The sequence below is a fragment of the Mobula birostris genome, chromosome 2 (assembly GCF_030028105.1).
Source record: "Mobula birostris isolate sMobBir1 chromosome 2, sMobBir1.hap1, whole genome shotgun sequence".
Lineage (NCBI taxonomy): Eukaryota > Metazoa > Chordata > Chondrichthyes > Myliobatiformes > Myliobatidae > Mobula > Mobula birostris.
The window spans coordinates 29,685,508-29,710,686 of record NC_092371.1 but is presented as its reverse complement, the minus strand read 5'-3'; the positions used below and the strand labels follow the sequence as shown (position 1 = coordinate 29,710,686).

The window sequence follows — 25,179 nt, the reverse complement described above, 5'->3', positions numbered from 1 at the left end:
CAAAGACCACTGAAGATCAACATCAAACCCAGCATATTTTGCAGCACAAAGTGCCAGCTCTACTATCAGTCAGACCTTTCAGAGTTAAATGGAGGTTGTGTTTATAAAACAATCTCTTGATAACATTCTATAATAAAACTTTTACTTTTTTCTTCATAATGAAGAGCTGGTGAACAGTTTCATGGATACTAACCCTACCAATGTGAAGCACTAAAGCTAATTTTTCTGAGTTAACAATAATTTGGCCATTGATCTTGAAAAACATCAAATGCAGAGCAATTAAAAAAATAAGCACAATTAGAAAAACAGAGTGTCAGAGTGCAGGATCAATTTAGAGACCTAACTTCACAGTGCCAGAAACCCAAGTTCAAATCCTGATCTCAGGTACTGGTTGTATGGAGTTTACACATTGTCCCTCTGTGTGTGTTTCCTTTCTACATCCCAAAAACTTGTGGGCTGGTAGTTTAATTGGCAATTAAAAATGGTCTGTGATTGATAGAATCTAGGAAGAAACAATGCAAAGGTAGGAAGAGTAAATGTTGGGACTGATGTAGTATTAGTGTAAATCAATGGCTGATGGTTGGGCCACTAGCTGAAGGGCCCATTTTCATGTTATATCATTCAAAGATTTTAAGACAAAACTTGACAGAAATTGAGTTGTTATATAGTAAAGCACTTCTACTATGAATTATTACAGACCACTTTGCCTCCTGGAACTAAGGCAGGCATACAAACATTGAAAAATGCAACAATCCATTGAAATCCCCAAATTTGCCTTGTTTTTACCTTTTAAAGTATTTTTTTTTCCCTCTGGGTGTCTGAAACTTTCAAAACACAATACAGCATTTTAATGCAACCAAATTAAGATACTAACTTTTACAAATCTTATTACTACTATTTTGGCACGCTAGCATTTTATAAACAGGCATAATTCAAGTTGAATCCTTTACCTAAAAGAGTGGCTGTACAAAATTACCCTCACCAAAGGCAGAGAACACAATAATTGCATTTATACGACACCATGTCCCACATTGTCCTTTGATTTCCCCAGTGAAATGTTATAACCAGCATCCCTCAACACCAATGTTTAATGCAAAATAAAAATTATGGTATCAGGATTAAAAATACACTGAGGCATCATTAAAGTAGTCCTGTTCTATTGAGCCCTAGCTTTTGAAGCCCTGTTAAAATAAAAAACACAACACCACTTAACAATGAAAGGCTATTTAGCCCAAATTTATTACAAATAAGAAACCATTCAAACAGGCATGAATTTCTTTTCCTAGTCTTGTCTATAAGCTAATATACAAAATGCAGATGTGCTGCACCCCATTTTGTTGGTTTGACTGAGCACTGACCATATTGGTTTATCAGCAGCTGTATAAGATTACTGTTTCAATAAAACTCCACATTGATAGATGAACCAACCTTGACTAGAGTCAAAATAGTACTGCAGCAACCACTCATATGCACCAGGGAACAGATGGAATCAGTTAATCATGGAGGAACATTAAATACTGTGTATCAGATTTTCACTTACATAATACTTCAAACGATCCATCAAAGTATTATTAAATAAATCTAAACCAACATCAGATAAGTAAACTCCTGCACCAGTATAAAGAGCTTCACACTCAATGTTAAAATAAGGATGCTCTATGAACTTTTGCCCTCTGTATTCCATGTATTGCTTCATTACCCCATTTATGGTTTTCCTTACAGACTCAAGTTGAGCACCAGGTTGAGAAGCCCATCTAGGAAGTGGAAGCAATTCTGAACACACCAGTACAGTTTTTGGAAGTAGGGCTTCCAGAGCTCCCAGCACCTCTTTCAACGTGTATATTAAATCAATAGCCCGGGTATAACCTATCTCATTATCTCCCAAGTGAATGAGCAGGTACTTTGGGGGCTGGTTATGACTCAGGTGATGAATTAATAAGCCACGGAGCTGGCACCATCTCAGGTCAGGTGTGCTCAGCCATTGAACTGAAAAACCGAGTTTATCAAGGCCAAGATTGATCCCATACGGTTTGGTGGCTGCTCTGTCACGCGCCTGGCTGATGATCACATGTCCTGCTATCCACACAGTATTCTGGGTGTCTGAAACATAAATAATACCCTGTTGAGCCAGAAGAAAAAGAGGAACTGATGACTCAGTGCTTAATCAGAATAGGGATAGATGTTTGGATACAATTATATCCTTGCAGCAGACCAGTGCATTTGATGGTCTTCTAGCAATGTATATGATCAATATTAATCCCTCAACTTGGTTAGAAATCACTTACTATTCTTTCAGTGCTATATAATTCAGCTCCTCTAACTCAAGCAATGCAGCTGCCTCAGTGTACTTTGTTTAATCTCCAAGGAATTACAAAGTTAACATTACTGTCTGTGCCACACAATCCTATTATAAACACTACAGCTTTTATCTAATTAAAAGAAGAGTTTGTTGTTCCCTCTACTACTACCCCAAATCTAAACATTTGACCTATATATAAAGATGACTTTTCCCAATCTTTACCAACCCAAAATACCGATGACGTGAATTAAGCCCAAAACTGACAAATTCAAACTAAAATTTAATAAGAGCAGTCATTTCTCATTTTAAGATTGATGCACATCAAGATCAAAGATAGAAATAACCAGGCACACAATAACTATATTATGGGATCTAATTTCTATATTAATATAGCTTTTAAAAATACACCATTGGTGCACTAATTTCTAAATTTATAATTTCCAGTTGTTCCCTGTGCTCTAGTAGGTTTTACTAAAATCTAGTTTAGGAACAACACTACAATTCCCTTTTGAAAAAAAAAATCACATGGCTGCAGCTGCATTTTTACATAAATGTACTAGTAATATACACTGGCTTCCTTGTTCAATGAGATCATGTAACAGGAGAACTTAAAAACAATGACCAGGAAGTGACAAAGAAAATTCACTGGGTCATTATCATTTTAAAGAGCTGGTTGATAGTTGTGTTCTCTTTGGTTGTCATGATCTTGTACAGTTCATGAGACAATACATTTCTCAAACACGAAAATGCATGGCCTTGTATCTGTAATCCTCTGGATTATGGAACTCTTGCTACTGGTCAAACTTCCACAGGGATTAGAAAAACGCACAGTAAAAACCATATATTGACTCCACAGAATCAAACTAATCTGAAGTGACATCCCATCACAGATGTTAAACTATTAGCCTCAGATTAATAATCAGTACACCACTTGCAATATTTGTAGAAAAATTTCAACTGCAGCTTCTTGGGTGTTTATATTGACCACAGGTCCAAAGGGCTTCTTTGATAATTAACAGTGATCCAATTATGCACCATTCTTCATTTCATCTTCAGTTCGATTCCATTTAAATAAGGATCTAGCCTTCAAATAAACATTCATAGTTGACCTTAAGCACATTGTTCACAACTTGAACTCGGACAGACCAAGTCTCAGAAATCTCAACTTTTGCCCATTTTTCTGCAGTGGAAGTTCATGCCCACTTGTCAACTTTCCAATTTCTGCTACACTATTTCAGACAGGTTTTCAAAAACAAAATCTTCGCTTCCACCATACCATTTTTTTTTGCTGTTATGATTCACTTGCCATTGCTCAATATTTAACTTTACTCTTCAACCTTCCTTGTTCATATTGCAGTGGGGAAAAAGCTTTTATTATACTTAGAATGGAATGTGTTTACACTGGTTTTCTGTCACCCATCTTTGCTCAGGTTTTGGACTCCAACATTCTCCTGCCCATCCAATACATACACAATAAAAAGGGGAAAAATGGAAGAGAAACGTTTATTCTTTACAAACCAGATGAAAGTAGTGACTCAAACATTAACATTTCTACTAAGAAATATATACAGCCACCATTCCACAACTGCAAATGGTTCCGGCTACAAATGAAGCACGTAAAACAATTTCTCATAGCTGCAGAGAGTGAACATAAGGGAAGGAAAATCACAAATGTAACAGAAAACCATAAAAATTACAAAAGTCAATTTTACAGAACTATAATGACGACACAAACCTGTCTGACGTAATATCTAATTATTAAAAAAAGAGGCAAAACATTAAAATATAAAAAAAACTTGTTTACTTTTGTAAGAGATCTGCTATCCTGGGTTTTAGTTACATTTTTGGAAATACCCATTTTAAAACATTGGATTCAGACTGCAGCATCATGCTTTAATACACAATCATCTGGCTAACATTTCCAATTTTTTTTAATATATTTTAAAAGATCAAAGTCATAAAGAACCAAGTGATTGCATTAAGGCCTTGTTCATTAACAAATGCAGTTTTTTTAAATTATATACAGTAACAACCGATATCGAGTGCCTTTATAAAAATTTTCATTTCCTGGCTACCATAAAATCGTTATGGACTTCTTAAAATCACTTTCAAACCCAACAATAACCAGATTTATTGAAGCACTCTCTGGATACCGACATTTGTTTATGAAACCTTAACAGGTAGCCTTAAGGGGATTCAATAGATGTGCTGACTGCTCTTTTTTAAAGACAATTCCACCCAACCCCAGACTTAGTAGTGGCGCTGGTAAGACGCCATAGAAGCCTGGTTCATTGGTTGCCCAGTACGTGGTACCTGAGCAGATGCTTGGTTTACCAAGTGGGAAAGAGATGGGCCACTCTGAATAAGAGTATCCAATGCTTTCTGCACACTAGGGTTATCAAAGTTTATACCTGTTGCAACACCAGATCTCTGGGCCTGAGACAAAGCATTTGACTGGATGGGGTTTGGACCTCGAGGTTGCTGCTGGCCATAAATACCTTGGGTTTGAGGCAGAGGTGAGCGAATTGCAGTGGCTCTTGGTGCAACTGATTGATTTATTAAAGGTGGAAGTTGTGAATTAGGGCCTGTCATGCGCTGCTGAGCTTGAGACAAATATGAAGAATTACTGAGACCAAGCTGACCAGCACGACTTTGAGGCTGGGTGTTTAGTGCACTTCCATATGTGGGGCCCTGTGCTCCTGCAGTATTAGTATTGGTACCAGATGCTCCACTGTTGAAGAGGCTTAAGATCTTTGCTTGCAGCTCTTGCTGTTGTGTTGCTTGTGCATCCTGTGGACCTCCCTTCAAAGATTGAGCATTTGGCAGAGACTGTTGTGCATCAAGTGGACTGATTCCAACAGAGCCCATGTTTGTTCTTTGCATGGGAGCTGGATTGTGAACAGATCCTGTCAAGAAAAATAGTACACTTATAACCATGCTTATGTTGATTTACAGCAGCTTAATAAAGGACCTGAGCAATTAGAAAACATTACTTTTGAAGACCTGGTTAAGCAAATAATTTAATCGGAGAACTAGTGACCAAGCAGATGAAATAATGTTATTGTAGTCTAATTAGAAAGGATTATTAATATTGTAAGACAAAATCTATGCTGGGCACCACATTCCCTGTACTTATTCATGATTTGAATATAAGGAATGCATCAGATTCAAGAAAATGTTGCCAAGCCTCCAAGGATAGATTATAACTAGATAGTCTGTGGAAGAAAGGTTCTGAGTGATACATATTTTTAGGATTCCGAACAGATTTTGGAAATTGAAGAATATTTATCTCCTGGGGGAGTTTAGGATAGGCAAACATAATGCTAAAATAAGAGCCAGGTTTTTCAAGAGAGCAGACAAGAAGCACCACTAAATGGTGATAGATGTGTGGAAAGTTCAAGGAATTTCCTATCAAACACCTTTCCTCAATAAATTTTACAATACATTAAAAAAAAATTGTCCTAAATTTAAATATTTTATTCATTCATTGGAAGCAAATCCAGTTTGAAATGCCACCTTTAAATGCTCTTTAAAATCATGGACAATTAGATCGGGAGTATGTATGGTGTTCTCATCCACAATGGGGCACATTCCTAACCTGACAATAGTTTGAGCAGGTTACATAGCTTCATGCTCAGCAGCTACATTCCCAAACAAAGCAACTGCAGCAGGAAATAGTCTCTGCAGTTTCAAAACTTCAAATAATCATTACAACAGTCAAAACACTGCCTCCACTACTAATTCTTTTTGCAACCACATCAAAATCATAGAACTTGCATATACAAATTATCAATGTTACCATGCAAAGAATCTCCTCCTCGAAGAAACCGTTCCTTTTTCTCTCTCAGATATTCTATGATTTTATCAATTTCCTCCAAGGAAAGGTATCTTCCATCCGCAAGTAGGTGCAATAATGGCTGGATGCTAGGGGGGTTTCCTCGCTCTTCAAGCCCTCCTTGGGTAGGTTCACGTTCACGCATGATTACTTCATCTGCCATTTTTGCAGCCTTTCTTGCAACCTCTTCCCGCTCCTTTTCACGCGTTTCTGTCTTGTACCTTTCATAATTACGTGCAACCAAGATCATAGCATCAGCTATTGGCATGTTACGATGCTCTAGAGTTGAGAAGTGCAAAACAGAATTGCATTTAATAACATTCTAGATTCCCGAAATTTATCAAGATTAACCAAAATTAAAACATTGTTTTACCAATCTAGACAAACCCTAAAGCTAAAATTTATCACATTGCATTAAACATACTTGAATTTCACAAATGAATGGTAAGAAATTAATCAGGTCAAGCATTCTATGTCCGGTCATCAAACTGAAATGTTATTTTCTCTCTCCAGATGCTCCTTCACCTAAGTATTTTTTAGTTTTCAGATTTTCAGATTTCCAGCATCTGCAGTTCTTTTTTCACTGAAAACTTGTTTTGGTTTCTTAAACTCCAGAATTCTTCGAAACCTGTATTAGTATATGACAAATTAAACAAAACGCTCCCTCGTCAAATTATTTAAAACTATTCCTTCAATTTCTGAACAAGCAATCTTCTGCATTTCCCACTGACAATTAAAAGATCATCATTTATATCCGGAAGAGAATCCTGCTCTTTAGGTTGAAAAACCAAAACTATACAGATGCCAGAAGTCTGAAATAGAAAAGGCTAGAAAGTCAGGCCAGACAGCAGCTGCAAAAAGAGACATAGTTAGACACGTCAGGTGAAAAACCTTTGGTCTAAACTGAGAAAGAGAGAATAGGGAAAGAATGGGTAGGACAAAGGAAATAGAGTAAAACTATCTTAATTTGTCACCTTTGAGCTTCAGAAACACCAAAAGATTTTCCATTTCATTGTATGCTATTAACGCCCAGACAAGTATTTCTAAACATTACACTGTAATTATAAATAACGGTGGATTCATTATACATTATATAGTGAATCCAATCAATTTGAATCGAGCAAGAAATCAGACAAAACCCCATCTCTGAGTAAAATCTACCCATTTTCTGAACTCTAACCTCACAGAGTCCAAACCAGAGCCACATTTCACTTGTTCTTAGAACTAGCTCACATTCCAGAATAAAGCAGATGCTGGACCATCAGAGGATTTCTGAAGTATGGTTTGCCACATTATCAAAAATTTACTATATACCCAAAAAGAGAAAAGTAAAGAGGATGAGGAACAACTGAAAGTTCAGGTGACCCATCAATATGAATAAATATGCACTTCAAAGCATTCATCCACCCTGGAAAAGATGATGATGCATCTGGTGGTGGAACCTCATTGAAGAGACAAAAAAATGCCCTCTAAATGTGGGAATTGATGGAAAGCTTTGGATGGGAGCACAGGTGACAAAAGAAGAAGAATGCTTGATTGGCAGTTTTATTAACAGGGAAAACCACAGTAAAGGAGAACAGAGGATCTCAAAAGCATTCTTATGGAACATCTTATCATCAGAAAAGATGAAATGGAGATGAAGAATATACGTTTTATATACATAACATCGTTAAATGACAATAAACTTGATTTGACTTGAAACTAATAATGTTAAAGAAATATCGGTGGAAAATTACAAAGAAAGCTTATTTGGTCACAACGATCAGCATTTATGAATCCCAATGAAAAACTATCATTTTTTTTTGGGGGGGGGGGGTCTGCCTGTTATTAAAGAACAAAAAGAAGCAGCAAGAGGACATTTGCATTGTTCAAACTGACTGGCTGTAAAGAATTTGAGCAAATTTAGCACTACAATTTAAATTAACTTAATGAGAAAGTTTTAAACTCAACTTATCAGCTGAACTGAGTTTTATGAATCATTCTCAAAAGATGCAACCAAAAACATTATCAAAATTCATTCTGACAGAAAATGTGATTGGTTAAAGCAAAACTTCATTTACTTCAAACCAATCTCAAGATATTTGACAACAGTAACAACACCTAATACTGCATGAAAACAGTTCCAACAATAGACAGGGAGCTTGATGTTATCCTAGACAAAACACCCCATTTAACTGGTATGTATTCAGCCACTTTTTTCACTCCCTCAAACATATTTGTATTTACAACATATGCTAAACCAGCAATTTCCTCCACCAAAAACAACTCCTTGGTTTGGAGCCCTACAAAACCTCTGCCAATGAGTCCAGAGGTCAAGGCCCAAAGGTCGACAGCCCTGGGTTAGTGTGCCCAAAGGTCATAAGTCTAAGAGGCTGCAAGTCCAGGCAAGCAACTGAAGGTTGGAGGCCCATGTCTGTGAGCCTAAGAGTCAGCCCGTCCTGGGTTGAAGGCCCATACATGTACATGACTGGGAGGGTGGGAAAGGGGATTGTGTTGCTGTTATTGCTTTGTTTAGTTATTGTTGCTGCTTGTGTTCTGCTGAACATAGAGGGAATGCTATGCTGGCATCAGAACATGTGCGCGCACCCCCCCCCCCCCAAGCATACCCTTAAGTTGTGTTTGTTAACACAAATGACGCATTTCACTGTATGTTTTGATGATAAAGGAATCTCAATCTGTAGTTTCCCTTGGAAATATCTCGCTATTAGTTATACTATTTGCGCTAATCCTATTCCTTCCAACTTCCACCCATTCACCTAAGCAGTAAATGTGCTATTTACCGAGGCAAAATAAACTTAAGAATCAGCAAGCCTTTCAATTGAGGGAGGAAACCATGCAAAATCCAAACAGCACTGAGGTCAGGAACTAATCCAGGTGGATGAAACTGGGCAACTCTACCAGCAGTGCCACCCCGTCGAAATCCTGGAACTGCTCATGTCAAACAATCAAGGGGGTAGTTTAATTCCACCTTCTCAAGGGAAGGCAATAAACCCCAGCCTTGCCAGCAACATCCACACCACTAAACTTCAACAAAAACAATTCACCAAGATTTTGAACATTGCACAGCATTAGAAAATATGACCTGACAATAAATATACTCAGTATTAAATGTTCATCAGCAAGTTCTAAACTGATATTGAAAGATTAAAATGGAATGAGAACTTCAAATTGTTTTCATTCACTGTGCTGAATTGGTTCAGGCATAACAAGCTGCTCAAAATACAAAGATTAACTTTTTTTTATGATCACATAAAATTTTAGCAAATACAAATCAGAGAAAATATGCTAAACACTATCTTAAGAGGGCAGAAAACTCACCCTGTGGTGTCCCAAACAGGATATTGACAGTGCATGATCTGTGTATTTCATGTTGTTGAGTAATAACAATTGCAAATGCTGTGCCTCCTCTGCTGACATCTTCAAGGGCTTGAGTAAGCGACACTTCAGTATTCAGGAATATCAAGTCAACCACCATACCAAGGTCGCGAACCTTACGACCAACAGACTCTGCATATTCCCTAATTAATTGCAAAATTTTATAAAATTAATATCCATATATTAAGATCTCCAAATTAAGAACTATAGCAGAAAAATGCTGTGAAACCTGGGCAGACATTCTACTATCATGAAATAGTTGACTACCTTATGCCACACAACTTTATTTTAGCATGGTCTCCTGCACAGAACTCTGTTGATAGCACTTCCATGTGACCCAGCCCATACAAAGCTAACCTAGCAGAAACTTAACAACTTTGAACACTGAATCTGTGTCCACAGATCAGAACTGCCCCTTTTTTAAAAAATTTAAATATTTCTTTAAATTCAAAGGGCACATCCAAATACTAAACCACAATTTAAAATAATTGAATCTAAACTAAATTAAGAGTAGTTACATTTCTTCCAGGACAAGCCTGAGCTTGGAGGTTTGCTTAAGTAGGTGCTTCTCACATTTGGACTCAAGAAGGAACACCAAAGCAGCAGATGTGTAGTTATCAAGGATGCCAATTAAGATCAAAGCCTGTGCTGGAAACTGGGTTTTCCAATGGAATTAAAGCATAGGACCCAACATCACTGATACCAATGGATCGGAAAATCTGCCTCAATAAATCTCAACTGCTACAAAACATACTTTCTCAGATACCCAGAGTCACAGTTGCAAAAATACTTAAGACTATTCTGTCTGATAAATAGAACCATGTGCTCTTAACAAAGCATTCCAAAGAAAAAGTTCTAACAACTCAGATTAATCCAGTCCCAGCTGTAATTTGTTAAGCATTTAATGCAATGATAAAACAGGGAAATACCACTGTGGGCTCACCAGAATATGCTGAATAAAACCTTAATCGAAATGAAACCCAAATGGGGCATACAGCTATAGAGCGCAATATTGATTTTTTTTTTCAGCTTTGGAACAGGCACAAGCACCACTGTTACAATGTGACCATTGATTCTTCCAATTCAACTGTTGGCTTACCCTGTGAACTGATCCAATTTTGCATCTTTCTAATGTAGATTCCTCTTGGGCAATATAATAACGTGCATGGTAATCAGCTCTATATGAATGTGATAAAATATCACTGTCTTACAATTCCCTATCAACAAAGATCGACGTACAATTGGCCTTCCCAATGGTCTGGTTGATGCACATATATGCCAACTTCTCATTTCTCAGGCTTCCAAACTTGTCAACCATTACTTTCAACTTCTTAGAGGAGTTTTTCTTTGATATTTAATAACTAAATTTTAAATCTCATTTCAAGTTCTATAATGTATAGGAAGATTTTGATGTCTCTTCAATAAACAATGTCATCATCACAAGATTCAAATTAGTAAAACTGTAATACACCAATTCCATTGCAGGGAAATGGAAATTTATAAATGTATACCATACTCCAAATGTGGCCTTACAAAAACCTTGCCCTCTAACCAAGACTTCTAAAATCCAAATCCTTTGTAATCATTTGCTTTGTAACCGATTGCTACACCCATGAAGATTCCTTCCTACATCTCATGAAGCAGCACACCAAAAACACTTTGTATAGTAACATACAATCATTTCTGTTTAAAAATTACTTTTCTATTTTTTTTACCGGAGAGAAAAGGCTCATTTTCCTATCAAGTTCCTTATCAAGTACCTTTTGGATTTCTAGATACTGTGTATCCACTAATTCCTCTTCATCTTCACTGCTAGTTACACACTCAAAAGAACACTTTTAATAAACTACATTGATAATAACCTACTCATTTCCCCCCCATCTAGCATTGTATGATGCTGTAGGGTCCTTATACAATCAGTGAAAACCAAGAAATTATGCCGTGTGGAACTCTCCTAGCTTGAACCCAACGTCCAATAACTGGATTCTTATTTCTACTGTGCCAAGTTCTGTAACCAATTGTCATAACTAAACCCTTACCTTATAAATATACAAAATACAATACATCCTCCTACTAACAGTATACTGTTGAGATTTGCTTTGTTCCATTTCCCTTTTATAAACTTTTGTAAAGTAACGTTTCACCTAACTGAACAGTTTTCATGGTGGAACACTGGCTGGTTCTCTGAATGTGACAATCGAAGCAAATGCAACAAGTACACCCAATCTTTAGAGCATAAATAAACAACCAGTAAAAGAAAATTCATTTTTCACACTCACCAGTTTGCAATTTCAACCAAAAGAAGCAATAAAAAAAAAAGAGCTGGGAAACTCACATGTGACTATGATGTAGCTCACAGTGATGCCAGTTAGATCTTGTTGCTGTATCGGAACTAAAGCCAGTGGATCATATTTTTAACAGATCATAAATAGATTTATTAAGCACATGAAATATTCCAGATAATTCTAAAAATTTACTATCAATCCACAACTGCTCTGGGCGTGACAATGAGCTTTCTTGAATTATTTAGTTCTCCTGGTGAATGGAATCCCGCTGCTTTTGGGGAGGAGACACCCAAGTTTCAACCCACTAGCAACAAAGTGACTGGGAACATTATTTCCAAGTCAGAATGAACTCAAATTAAAGGAGAACCTGCAGGTGGTGGCAATCCTATATACCAATTGCATCTGTCTTATCTTGGCAGCAGAACTGTGCATATGTTTGGAGATGCTATTAGAGTAGACTTAGCAAATAAATAGATCCCAGCCAATCAAATTAGTTGAAGACTGATATTAGTATGGACCTTAGGAGGAAGCCAAGAGAGATGCAATAGTAACAAATCCTTCTACTTTGTCTTTTACAATCATTGAATAGGTTTTGGTGCTGCTCAGAATAACTATGTTCTCAGCAACATTCCCTCATCCAGCTGTTAACTCGTAACAACCCATCAACCATTACAACTAAATGCAGCAAAAATTGGTTGTGAGGCCACCTAACTTGTGTCAATTGTGCACTACCTTACATGAGATGTGCCTTAATTTATTTGTTTAGATACACCCATGTTACTCATGATAATTTTTTAAAAATCCATAATTAAGGACATACTGAACAATAATGTTACACACTACCAAATCTGTTCCAAGACTCTAATTGTGCATAATAATGCTAACAGACAACAAAATGGAAATGTGCTCATGTGAAGATATTAACAGGCCTCCATGAAGTAAAGAAGAGGTCCACTTATTTCAATACTGTCAAACCTATATTCATGCAGCTCCACTCCATCTTTGTACATTCTGTGTCCTTACTACAGTTCTGCTTATTGTACTATATGAAGTAATACCAATCCATCAGCAAAGATGGTGCATGATAATCAGTAAGAAGATAACTTTGCCCACATGATATCATACTGTTGCTTGTAGGACTTGCTTGATGCAAAATAAAAGGAACTGGAGCAGCCAAAAATAGGAATGAAGCTAATTAATAAAAACAAAGAAAATGAATGATTCAGATCTAGTATCACTGGACAGATGGTAGCAGACAGAAAGGGAATTGGATAAGTAACTGAAAAAAAAGTTGCAGGACCATAGAGCACAGAGGAGGAAGGCTAAATGGATTGTTTTTTACAATTAGTCAAAGTACCAATAGATATCTATTATGCTGTAAGCTTTTCTAAGGTTCTGAATAAGTTTCCAAAATATATCATTTTGACACGTCCCAAGATCATGAAAAGTAACTTTCTTTTACTCACTTTTGCTGCTTGTTGACGACAATAACCGAACAATCCACAGGTCTTTCAGCATCGTAACGTCTTTGGATTTCATCATAATACTGGCGATACAATTCTTCTCTTCGGCGCTCTCTTCTCATGGGATCTTGGGAGAAAAATTAGAACAAAATTTAAAAAGCTTCTGCTTACCCCACCCAGATTATGGCTTGACATAAGCTAATTAAAAAGTACATGGTATTAACAGCTCAGTATATAGGCATTATAGGACAGTGTACTCCTACATTTCCCTGAAGCCAGACATCCTAGCAATATAGTCTTACATCTCAGAAAAATTGTTCATTGGCATGATTTGAACAGCAGATAACAGAGGCATAGCAGCTATTTATCAATCCACAAATGTTCAACATTTGTGTATCTGTGGTTTGTACTGCAGTACTTTTGGACAGTAATTAGATATAGGAATACTAAGAGATCATCCTGTGTAAGGGCACAAGGTCCAGAACACAATAAAATCTCGTTAGTGAGCTAAAAAACAGCCTTGATCACTGAGTATGTCATGAATTTACAGTTTTCAAGATAAAATTACTTGGTCCAGATTGGATATACTCTTGTGTTGCAGAGGGAAGGCACAGAGGAGATTGTAGATTGTCAAAACATGCCAAGAGTGAGGACTACAAATGTGCCATTGTATCAGTTGGTTCAAGGAACACAGGATAAACTCAATCACTACAAGCTATTCAATTTAATTTCAGTGATCAGTAAAGTTCTGGAAACAATAATTCAGGGACAGAATCTATAGTCAATCGACAAATGGACTACTAATTTTTATTAACAAGTGACAAATTAAAGAGAGCTAGCTTGGATTTATTAAAGGCCAAGCTGCGCCTAATGGACTGGATCGAACTTTATTTTGAGGAAATAACATGGGGTTGATGAGGGAATTGTGATTGAGGATACACATGCACCTCCAAAAATAATAAATAAATCACTTCTTTACCCTCCAGAACCTTTGCATCTGTCTAAGGTGTGATCCAAAAACTTGATATACTTTAATGTGAAGCTATTCTATGCTTTATACAGGCTCATCATGACTTACTTGCTTTTTAGCTATACGCTTTGTTATATTATCTATTTACAGACTTGCCTTCAAAACTGGGCCCCAAGGATGCTGCAATTCAGAAGGAAGTTCCCCAGCAGAGCAATCCTAAAGACCACTGCTTTTATTAAGTTGGAGTCTGTTGTACTTGGCACCATTTGTAAATATGCAAACACATAAATTCAAGCCACTGAAAAAATGCAAGGTTTGCAACAGACTTCAGGGAATCATAGATAGGTAGATAGAATATGCAAATGTGCGGCAGAATAATGTTAATCCTGGGCAAATAAGATAATTATTAGTAGAAAAATACATTACCTCGAGAGCATAATTCTAAGACATACAAACATAAGCGGGGGGGGGAGGGGGAGGAGGAGAGGAGATTTGCTGGGCAGCAATCTGTGTGTTACTTAAGAGAAAAACAGGGTTATTTAAAGTGGTTACCAAACTATTTCGGATGTGGGCCTATTAGGTGTAACGCATATAGCAGGAAAACAATGAAGTCATGATGAGCATGCTGAACATAGAATGGCCTCACATCAAACTATTATATCAAATAACAAACAAATTCTGGAGAAAATCAACAGGCCAGGCAGCATCTATGGAAAAAAAGTGAACAGTTGACGTTGTGGCCAAGATCCTTCATCAAGACTAATATCAAGTTCTTGGATCATGCTTTAGGTTGATGCAAAGGCTCTGGAGGGTAGAGAAGTGATTTATTAAAATGAAATAAAAGAATGAAGGACTTTGGGTACACGGGAAGGTTAAGGAAATTAGGGCTATTCTCAAGAGGCTGCAAGGGTATCTACTGGAGGTATAAAGTGAACATACAATAGAAAGAAAAAATGTTCCTCTTTGCAAAGGGTCAAGAACAAGTGAAAAACCAACAGAAGTAGGACTTTTTAAGTTCTAAAAATACAGCAAGTGAAGATAGATTCAATTAAATACTCAAAAGGCATCTGGATACAAGGATTCAGCAGAATACATGGATGAGTTGGATCTCTCATGTATAGACTTTACAACTGAAAGTTTCTTTCCCTACTGCAGTTACTGTGATCAGCAAATTTAGCTTCCATAATTTGGAATTTTGGCAAAGACAGAAGTGGACTATCCACTCATACATGTAATAGAAAAAAATGCAAATGCTTTGGTTTCACCTTCATCCCTCATTCCTCACTGTTTTGACAACCCTTATGTCAAAATAATTAATTCTCCACATTACAACTCACTGGAGGTGGCTTGACTGTAAAGTTTTGAATTGATCCAGTTATTACTGAGTCCTCTGAAGTAAAATTGAAGGAATATGGTGTTGTTATGGTGCTAGAACTTTAAGAGGAACAGGCTGTAAGTTAAACACCCAGAGAATACTGGTCGTCTAGAACATGTTTCAAGTCTAAAGAAACCAGAGCGCCCGGGGAAACCTACACAATCATACACCTGAGGTCAAGATTAAACCCCAGTCACTAGTGCTGTGAGGCAGTGGCTCTACTAGCTTTACCACTGTGTTGCAAGAAAACCCGTTCTTCATCTTACATCTCAAGCCTCCAGAACGTCTTCTTTCCCCAGTCTATACAGCTCTCTCCTCAACACTACTTCATCTTCAAAATCCCAATTTAGCAGTCTCTCAGCAGCTCAAGATACCCAAAAATTTCACCCCCACATCCATCTCACCTAACATGATTCCAGACAAGTAAGATATGATGTTGTGAGGAGCAATTTCTGGCCTTTGTATTATCAGAGGTTGTAACTATATGGATATTAATAGGGAGACTGGGCAAAGAAGCCATTATTTCACAAAAGCTCCTTTTTCCAGTTATAGCCTGTCCACTTACATATCTTCACCTGTGCTTTGTGATGTAAATAGGCCATTTTGAAGCTTATTTATAATTCCTAACTTGAATCAAGACAGCTCATAGCTACTTCAGTAAGTGCCACCTTGCCAACCTCCCACCTGCACAGAGTTTGTTTCATCCCATTCTCTTTAGGTGAATCACTTAGCATAACCACAGTGGATAAATAATTTTTACTACGTTCATTAACTGATTTGACAAACAATATAGAAAGTACAGAAGTACAAACACTTTATGAATCGCACTAATCAACCAATATAGACAAAACATTTATAGATGCTAAAACCAAGCCTGACAGAAATGCCCTTTACTGGAATAACCATGGAGCTGGACATATTATCACCATCATCACTGAACACCATCATCCTTGATGAGTAAGTCAGATAGTAGAAGATCTCCTGAATTATCAAGTAGGGTTAGAATATTAAAATTTTTTGCATGCAAATATTACCATTTTTTTTTAAAATGGGACAGCAGGAATACTTTAGGAGACAACTAATGTTGAAAAATATTAGAAAGACTCCACGGGTTGAGGATGAAATACTGGTAAAGGATGAAACACGGTCCAAAATCATGATACAACAGTTTCAGATTTCCCAATATTGAATTCACCAAAATTCATGCAAAAGGTTTTTTTGAAATCTCAGTATCACCTAAAAGTTTTTGCTAAACATTCAATTAATTTGTTCTTTGCATGCAACATTATCAAACGATATCCCATTATTTACCATCAACATCCCGAGATGCTCTGGGATCCCATGGCTCACGGAATCTATCCAGATATGGCTCCTCCTTCCTGCGCAAAATATCATCATAGCGGTAATAGCGGTCATAAACTTCATCTCGCCTGCAGTGCAAAGAGATATTAAATTACATGAAACACATCGTAATATATAACAAAGATTAAAATGTTTAAGAATTCCTGTAACTGAGGTTTTGCTGCCATTATTTGTTTATAAGAAAACCCAGTGAACAGAATTACAATGTAAAGTCCTTCACATGTTTAACACAATTGTCATTGCTTGCTGAATAGCACATGGGCCAATCATTCCACTTGCACCAGTTTTGTTAAGAAATAACAGCACATTATCAAGAGATTATGCTTTACTGTCAAGTAGCACACCGCATCATGTTGACATTCTGACCATAACTTGACTATTAAATCTATTAGCTCAATGGCAAGAAATGTTCCTTCCATTCAGTCTTCTACCGTTTTCTCTTGCTGGCTATTGACACTATAGGTTTGTAATAAGCCCCAAAAAAGAACCCACGCCAAATGGTGATTCTTAGCTATATTTGAATGCACTCTGAACTCAGAATAACTCATGAGGCAGTAATTTGATAGATTAAATCTACTCAATTAGCGAAAAGCACACTTCTGTGTAACTGACCATAAGATATAGGAGAATTAGGCTATTTGGCCCATCTAGTCTGCTCTGCCATTTCATCATGGCAGCCCCATTTCCCTCTCAGCCCCAATCTCCTGGCTTCTCCAAATATCCCTTTGTGCTCTGACTAATTAAGAATCTATTAATCTCTGCCTTAAATATACCCAATGACAAAGCCTCCACAGCTGCTTCTGGCAACAAATTCCACCGATTTACCCCTCTCTTCCTAGTCTCTATTCTAAATGGACATCCTTCTAGTCCGAGGCTGTGTCCTCTGGTCTTAGTCTCCCCCATCACAGGAAACATCCACTCTATCGAGGCCTTTCAACATTCAATAGGTTTCAATGAGATCCGCCCCATTCTTCTGAGTTGCAGTGACCACAGGCCCACAGCTATCAAACACTCCTCATACAAGCCTTCCAATCCCAGAATAATGTACGTGAACCCTCTTCAACATCAGCACATCCTTTCATAGGTAAGGGGCCCAAAGGAGAGGTGTTAGAGCTGGTGTGACACTGCATCCAGGCTGGAGTCAGTGCTGCCTCCCAGCATTCGCCTGGCAGGAGACAAGCTGCATTATGGTCAACTGCAGATTTCTGCAGCATTTATGGACTCGGGATCTGAACTATTTCTTTTTGTGTGGTTGTATTTTATTGATATATATGCTTGCTATCCTGCATGTGCAAGGACAAGGCCAAGCAACAGTGTCACCCGTTTACAGCCTCCAGGAGAGGCACTGGAGCTGGTACGCTCCACCATAGGTGGCGTGGCACAAGACAAGCTGTACTGTGGTCAACTGCAGATTTCTGCGGCATTCATGACCCTGGTCTGGACTATTTTTGGCATGACTATCTCACTGATTTTACGTGCTTGCTATCTTGTAGGTGCTATGTATGCTTTGTGCAGTGTGACTTTTGGTACTGTGCTTTACACCTTGGCCCCGGAGTAACGTTGTCTCATTTGGCTGTGTTTATGTATGGTTGAATAACAATTAAACTTGAACTGAATTGCAAGCTGCTCACAATATTCTGTGGGGCCTCACTAGTGCCTTATAAATATTACACCTTTGCTTTAATATTCTAGTCCACTCGAAATGATTGTAAGCATTGCATTTGCCTTCTTCACCACCAACTCAACCTGCAAATGAACCTTTAGGGAATCCTGCACAAGGACTCCCAAGTCCCTTTGCACCTCAGTTTTTGAATTTTCTCTCCATTGAGAAAATAGTATATACTTTTATTTCTTTTGCAAAGTACGCAATTATACAATTGCAAATACTGTTTTCCATTTGCCACTTCTCTGCCCATTCTCCTAATCTGTCTAACTCCTTCTACAGCCCCTGCCTCAACACTGCCTGTCCCTCCACCTATCTTCGTATTGCCTGAAAACTTGGCCACAAAGGCATCAATTCCATCATCCAAATCACTGACATGTAACATAAAAAGAAGCGGTCCCACTTCTGCCACTCAGCCAGTGTTTGCTCCTGGCATGGTCAAGTATACACCTTATTGACCCACAGGAAACCCTTCAGTTCTGACTAAATGAAATAGCAATGAATGTTCTACGTTCTATGAAGTTATAGATCTTGATGAAATACAACTGTCCTCGCCAGCCATAGATCAGAATGGCATTTACATCTTTCATAACTCAGCCAACTCAGTCACCATGGTTCTACTAACTGCTGACAGTGAAATATTATCCATTCCACAGCCGTGCTATCAGCGCATCTTCAAAAGTGATATTCAACATGACAGCATTAACTTGAAGAGGACGGCAGCTGACATAACAGGAATGTTCATCCAGATATAACACAATACCATGTCATACATGGTATCAAGTAGTAAATGAATCAATTTCTTCTAGCACCATCACCACCTCTACCTCCATCAGTTTTAGGTCTGTCCCACAGTCGGGGTGGAAATAAAGAAGCCTGGGTTTGCTTGAAAAGTATGACTGCACATACAACAGGAGTCTGCTTCTGAAAGACAGCTCTCCCAATTTTGGCACTGGTCCCAAGTGCAAATAAGGAAGACTGGAGGGTGAATGTCTTTGTTGAATAATTTGTAGAGGATGGAAATATATATAATATTGTAGATGAAATAAATGCAGGATAGAAACAGAAGCCCACTGTCTCTCTGAAATATTAACTTTCTCTTTCTGTGTTTGCTACCTGATTTAAGGAGTATTTCCAACTTTTTCTGTATTAACTCAGAGGATACTGGAAACGCCATCTGGTTTTATTACATTACCATGTTTTCTCTAGAGGCATATACAAATTAAGAGGTTTTCGTTAAAGGATCATTAATGAACAGGACAGCTTTTTCCACTCAGTCCAAGAGTTTCATAATCATGATTGTTCACACTATAATTCAATGCCTGATTTATCAAGTTAGCAGTACAAATCCTCCAACTACCAGATGTCGTCTCTGGATCATATAGCCCAGGCCTCCAGATTACTCGTTTACAGACTCCAACCATGATAGAATAAATGCTACAGGAACTTAACAAACAGGAAGAAGTATTCATCATTTGGCATGAAATTACTCACCAATAAATCTGACAGCATCTTATATAATTTTATTATAGAAATACAAGTCAAATTCCTAGGTGTTATTATTTGGAGGACCTGTCCTGGGCCTAGCACACAAGTGCTATTATGAAGACCAGCGCCTCGCCTCTACTTCCTTCATTTGAGGAGATTTGGCATAGCATCTAAAACTTTGGCTAACTTCTAAAGATGTATATTCGAGAGTACACTGACTGGCTGTATCACATTCTGGTATGGAAGCACCAATGCCCTTGAACAGAAAACCCTACAAAAATAGCAATGGCCCAGTCCATTACAGGTAAAGCACATCTACATGAAATGTGTCACAGAAGAGCAGCATGCACTTATCAGGGACCTCACTACCCAGGATATGCTCTCTTCTTACTGCTGCCATCAGGAAGAAGGTACAAGTGCCTCAGGACTCACACCACAAGAAAATATTCCCACAACCGAAGGATTCAGTTTCAATAACTATTCATCTCATGTTCTCAATATTTATTCCTTTTTTATCATTGTTATTATTTGTTTTCTTTGCATTTCTTCTGAGCTCAAGTTGGTAAAACCTAAGGTGCGGGCATAGCCAAGCATGCTCATTTGTCAACAGCTAGGAACTTTCAGACTATTCTAGTGGTGTGTAATATTACTTCTTTCTGAAGATTTACATATATATTTCTGTGTAGCTATTGTTTAATGCTATTGTGTAGTGCCTTTGGGATGACACCAGTTGTAGATATCTGGACAATGTATACCTTGTCATGTTCCAAAGTCTTTCAATTTCCTCTTTTAATTCAGTACATTTCCGGTGTTTCTCATTTACTGATATCTGTTATTTAATAGATTTAGCCATTCCAAACACAAGTAACTAAGTTGTTCTAGCTTGTTTATTCTGTATTATTATAGCCAGATGGTTATTATGGACTTTCCTATCTGTAATAACTAATCAGTCATAACATAATTCGTGGTATTCTGATTTTAAAACTGAATCAGGCTTGAATTTATAGTAAGGTGTGATTTCATTTAAGAGTTTGTATTTTAAAGGTACCTTTTGATGAATTATGTTGATTGGGCCTGTATAAGTAATCAGACTGTGTTAAACTGCTACAAGATCTTGTAACATGTTGGATTGTTTCTGGTTTTTCCTTGGCACTTTCTTCATTTATCATCTTGAATTTGTTGGTCTTTTATTATATACTTTGATTTTTTTTTGTTAATCACATGGTCCTGTATTACCACAAGGAAACCTTCTGTTTCTGGGAAGAGGTCTCCAACTTGGAGCCAGGCATTCAATGCTTCCTTATCGACATCTAGTCTACTCAGATCGTGGAGATGTCTTCCATGGAGGGTCATGCTCTTCCATTAGTTAATTTTTTTCTTCAATAGTGATAATGTCCTCACTTTTCTTGGTTGTGGTCTCATTTAAGTTTAGTGGTGGCATACTTATCAGAATTGTCTATGTTTGCATGTAGTACTGATTCCAGTCATTGATGAAAGTATATCCTCTAAAGTTCTATCTGACTGTTGTGTTGATTTTTAATGTCTGTTATTCTTCTTCCCCCTTCTATTTCAGGTAAGTGTTAATCTAAGTACATTCAAATGTACATAATATTTTCTGAATTTTGTCATTTCAGTTATTTTTCTTTGTAAGTTCTCCAGATTCTTTGGACCAAGACATTATGCCAGAAGAATATATTAATATAGGTATTACAAAAGTGGTTGTTGCCTTTGTTGTATTTTTGCTGATGAGCTCTGTTTGGCAGATTCTCGTAAGCCTCGAAGTAAATTTTGTCAAAAAGTTTTTTTCCTTTATCATGCTATGGCTTATTTTCTTCCCTTGCTGATATCCCAGATACCTACATGTTTCATATTCATCCATCAGTTGTATTGTATTCTACTGCACTGTTTTGTATTCTATTAGCCCTATTGCACCTTTCTTTATGTTTAATGTTCTGCATTTATCTAGGCCAAAGTTCATGTTTATGTCTTTTGAAAATAGTTCTATTTGAATTAATTGCTTTAGCTTAACTGATGAGGAGTATATAATTTCACAACAGCTGTGTATAAACGTTGTGTTAAGGTATAGCTCATTTCATTGTTTCTGATTTGAAACCCAATTTTTGTCCAATTCAATACATTAGAGAGCAGGTTTAATGCCAGACAGAACTGCAGTCAACTTAGAGAGTTGCCTCGAAAAATGCCTGTTTATTTTGATAACGCTGGCTGTCCTTTTTTGGTTGTTAATAGATACAGTGATTACAGTACGTCAATGCCTCATCAGATGTTGCAGGAATTCCACAAGTATTGGGTGTAGTTTATATAAATATTAAGAACTTCTATTAACCATGAGTGTGGGACAGAGTCAAATGCTTTTTGGTAGTCAACATAACAGCATGAAAGATTTCTGCTTTTCTGTTGGGCTTCTTTAGAATTATGTAATCTATCAAATTATTATTATTTCTTCTTTTTGTATTTGCAGTTTTTTGTCTTCTGCACTCTGGGTGAACACCCTAGTTGGGCAGTCTTTCAATGGTTCCGTTATGGTTAATATTCTATAGATTTATTGAGCATGACCACAAGAAAAAAAATCTCGGTGGTATATGGTGACATACGTGCACTTTGATAATAAAATTTACTTTGAACTTTGGAATATGCAATATGGAATTCGAAAATGCTACTTTCTGGATCTCTGTTTCAGACAAATTAGAAATAAATGGGTTGTTAGACCTTGACCACATTACCAAAATAAATTCTGGGTTCCAAAGCAATCCAATCTTTGGTAAACCAAGACTGGTGCCTTAATATCTTTTCTTTCCCTGGTAAGATGGTGGAGTGGAGGTAAATTGGAATGAAGACAGGAAATTGACTACTATGCACAAAATTGGAGTAGAACCTTAATAATCAAAATGGTTCCAACTCTAGTACAAATAAGGTTAAGTTTTTTTTATAGCATAACAACATAAGGTAACTAGCAAGTAGATGGTGATATACTCAGATCTAATGACCATTATACTAAGGAATTCATATCTAACTTCCTATGTATTATTATCCCAATGCTCAGAATCAGAAATAGATTATATAACTGACTTATATGATGTGAAATTAGTTGTACTGCAACAGGAGTACAGTGCAAAGACAAAAGAATTATGACAAATTATAAAATAAATACAGTGCAAAAATAAGGAATAATGAGTAGTATTCAGCAATCTCATTCATGGCTGAGGAGAAGAAGCTGTTTCCAAATCATCAAGTGTGGGTCAGAAATACAATTATCCATTTAACATCTCTTGTTAGCTAGGAGTAGTAAGATAGATTTATTGGACAAAACTACAATGAGAGCTACAATCAGTATATCCAGCCTTATGCAATTTAAACATAAATTGCTAACTCAAAGTTAACTTGAAATACAGGTGCACATTCCTTTACCCGAAATTCTGAAATCCAAAAAGCTCCAAAAACCGAAGTTTTTTTCGCCAACAGCTGACGTCACTCAGGTGTGACATGGCAGCACTAGCAGAGGTTGCCAGACGTCAGTTGTGGCTCAGCACTCGTACTGGTTACACCTGTATTTGCTGTTCTCTGATATTTTGTGCTCACTGTTGACTTTGTGTTTAATAACACTGTGAAAATGTCAAAAAGAGCTGCAGATACCCCTATGGGTAACAACAAGAAAAAGAGAACTCACCACTGTATACGATTTAAATAAACAGAAAGACAAGTTACTAAAGTTTTATAGTGACAGTGACATTCTACATTTATTCCAATACGTCATTTACCATGTGTTTGATTCGATTCATTTGAGGCTGTATATTTTTATGTTTTATTGAACATTTTTGTTGGAAATAAATTATTTTTAGATTATGAAGACATGCAGTCCTCTTTTATTGTCATTTAGTAATGCATGCATTAAGAAATGATACAATATTTCTTGTCATTATTCCCTACACAATACAGTATAACAACTATTTACACAGCATATTGTATTAGGTATTATAAGTAATCTAGAGATGATTTAAAGTATACGGGAGGATGTGCATAGGTTTGGTGTGCCACTGGGTCCTAAAGTCCACCACATTGAGGCAGGTTAAATAAGGGACTTGAGCATACGTGTTTTTTGGTTTGGGGGGGGGGGGGAGAAAGAGTCTGAAATCCAAAAAATTCTTAATTCCAAAATGCAACAGGCCCCAAGGATTTCAGATAAGGGATTGTGGACCTGTACAAATTAGAATACTTGTAAAAACAGGTTCCAGAACACAAGTTCAATGCATTGCAAAAGTAAAACATCCAGAATTTTCAAGGGTGTAACACAGGGCAGGAATAATTTAATGGTTTATGCATAGAGATGATCAATAGTTAGCAACGGACACGAAAGCCAAAAATGAACAACATTCAAAACATCTAGTTGCTATAAACTACTGCAGAACATTTATGCTGGAAGGATGAGGAGAACTAATCAGAAGAATCAGCTGAACCTATGAAAAATCTGTGTGTGGAAATTAGGAATAAAAATTAACAGTTTGCCATTGAACATATGAATTCTGAGGTGCAATATCAATTTTATCTTAGGACTCAGTACAGGAAACAAGACTCACTTGAGGTAAGAGCTATTTTCTCAATGCCAAATCTTATGACAGCACAAATTGCTGTCAGAGTTTAATAAGTAGAAATGGTTCCAAGATCATACAAGGGGAATGAAACCTAGGCCAACATCAAAATAATCTTCATCTTGCTGAGTGATAGAACTATTATCAAAGTCTTCAGACTTGGCTCTTGACTGGTAGCAACAAACAGACACATTGCTGTACAATTTCTTAAATCTGTATGCAAGATCTTAAAATGAGTGCATACAATTAAGTTTTGCTGTAATGAATGAAAACTTACTAGCATCATTTAATATAAATTATAAAATTTAGGACACTAGTGACTCAAAGATTTATACTTGCTTTCATTAACAAAACTGCACTATCAAAATCAACATAATTGACTTTTTTGTGCAGTTAATACTGACTTAAAACAAAAAATTTCACAATCCCAACAGGAAACTATGAACAGTGGTATTTGCGA

The 25,179-nt window shown here is 37.0% G+C and overlaps 1 protein-coding gene across 4 annotated transcripts in view; it reads right to left on the bottom strand.

Moving 5' to 3' along the window:
• Positions 1 to 1,208: 1,208 nt before the first annotated feature.
• LOC140185801 (nuclear receptor coactivator 5-like) overlaps positions 1,209 to 25,179 on the bottom strand; it is a 42,387-nt gene continuing 18,416 nt past the window's right edge. For all 4 annotated transcript variants that reach the window (XM_072239499.1, XM_072239509.1, XM_072239519.1 and 1 more), the window contains 6 exons: positions 16,914 to 17,032; positions 13,261 to 13,384; positions 9,453 to 9,652; positions 6,099 to 6,413; positions 4,798 to 5,205; positions 1,209 to 2,100 (listed from right to left, as the gene is read on the bottom strand). In XM_072239499.1, coding sequence (XP_072095600.1) covers positions 1,511 to 2,100; positions 4,798 to 5,205; positions 6,099 to 6,413; positions 9,453 to 9,652; positions 13,261 to 13,384; positions 16,914 to 17,032 — 1,756 coding nt within the window. In that variant the 3' untranslated portion in view covers positions 1,209 to 1,510. The remainder of the gene's footprint in view (positions 2,101 to 4,797; positions 5,206 to 6,098; positions 6,414 to 9,452; positions 9,653 to 13,260; positions 13,385 to 16,913; positions 17,033 to 25,179) is intronic.